At 65.3% G+C, this 320-nt stretch overlaps 1 protein-coding gene across 1 annotated transcript in view; it reads right to left on the bottom strand.

Moving 5' to 3' along the window:
* Nucleotides 1-43: 43 nt before the first annotated feature.
* Nucleotides 44-320, bottom strand: part of LOC103803803 (lysyl oxidase homolog 3-like) — a gene marked incomplete at its 5' end in the record, with an annotated part of 1,608 nt that continues 1,331 nt past the window's right edge. The window contains one exon of the mRNA XM_009076379.1: nucleotides 44-144. Within this exon, the coding sequence (XP_009074627.1) occupies nucleotides 44-144 (101 nt within the window). The remainder of the gene's footprint in view (nucleotides 145-320) is intronic.

Here is a 320-nt window from a genome sequence, read left to right as displayed (position 1 = left end):
AAGGTGAGGGAGGGAGATGCCTATGTTCCTGGAGGCCAGGGCCCTACGAAATCTGGTTGTTGAGCTGACCTGGGTACTGCTCAAACCGCTTGTTGGCCTCCTCGCTGAGTGCGTCGCCTGTGGGCAGAGGGCAACAGCTGTGGGCTCCAGTGCTGCACGCTGCCTGCCCTGCCAGCACCTCCACTCCCACTGCAGCTGACCCCAGGACCCCAGCCCTTGCCCCACCCTGTACCAGCTCACCCCCCATACTGCTTCCTGCAGCCCTGTCATTGCCCTCCTCCTGGGGCACCCCTGCCCCTGTGCCCTCGCCCTCGTGCCAC

The sequence above is a fragment of the Acanthisitta chloris genome, unplaced genomic scaffold (assembly GCF_000695815.1).
Source record: "Acanthisitta chloris isolate BGI_N310 unplaced genomic scaffold, ASM69581v1 scaffold36196, whole genome shotgun sequence".
In the NCBI taxonomy this organism is placed as follows: Eukaryota; Metazoa; Chordata; class Aves; order Passeriformes; family Acanthisittidae; genus Acanthisitta; species Acanthisitta chloris.
The sequence above is the reverse complement of the archived record's forward strand: the minus strand, read 5'-3'. Positions and strand labels throughout refer to the sequence as shown.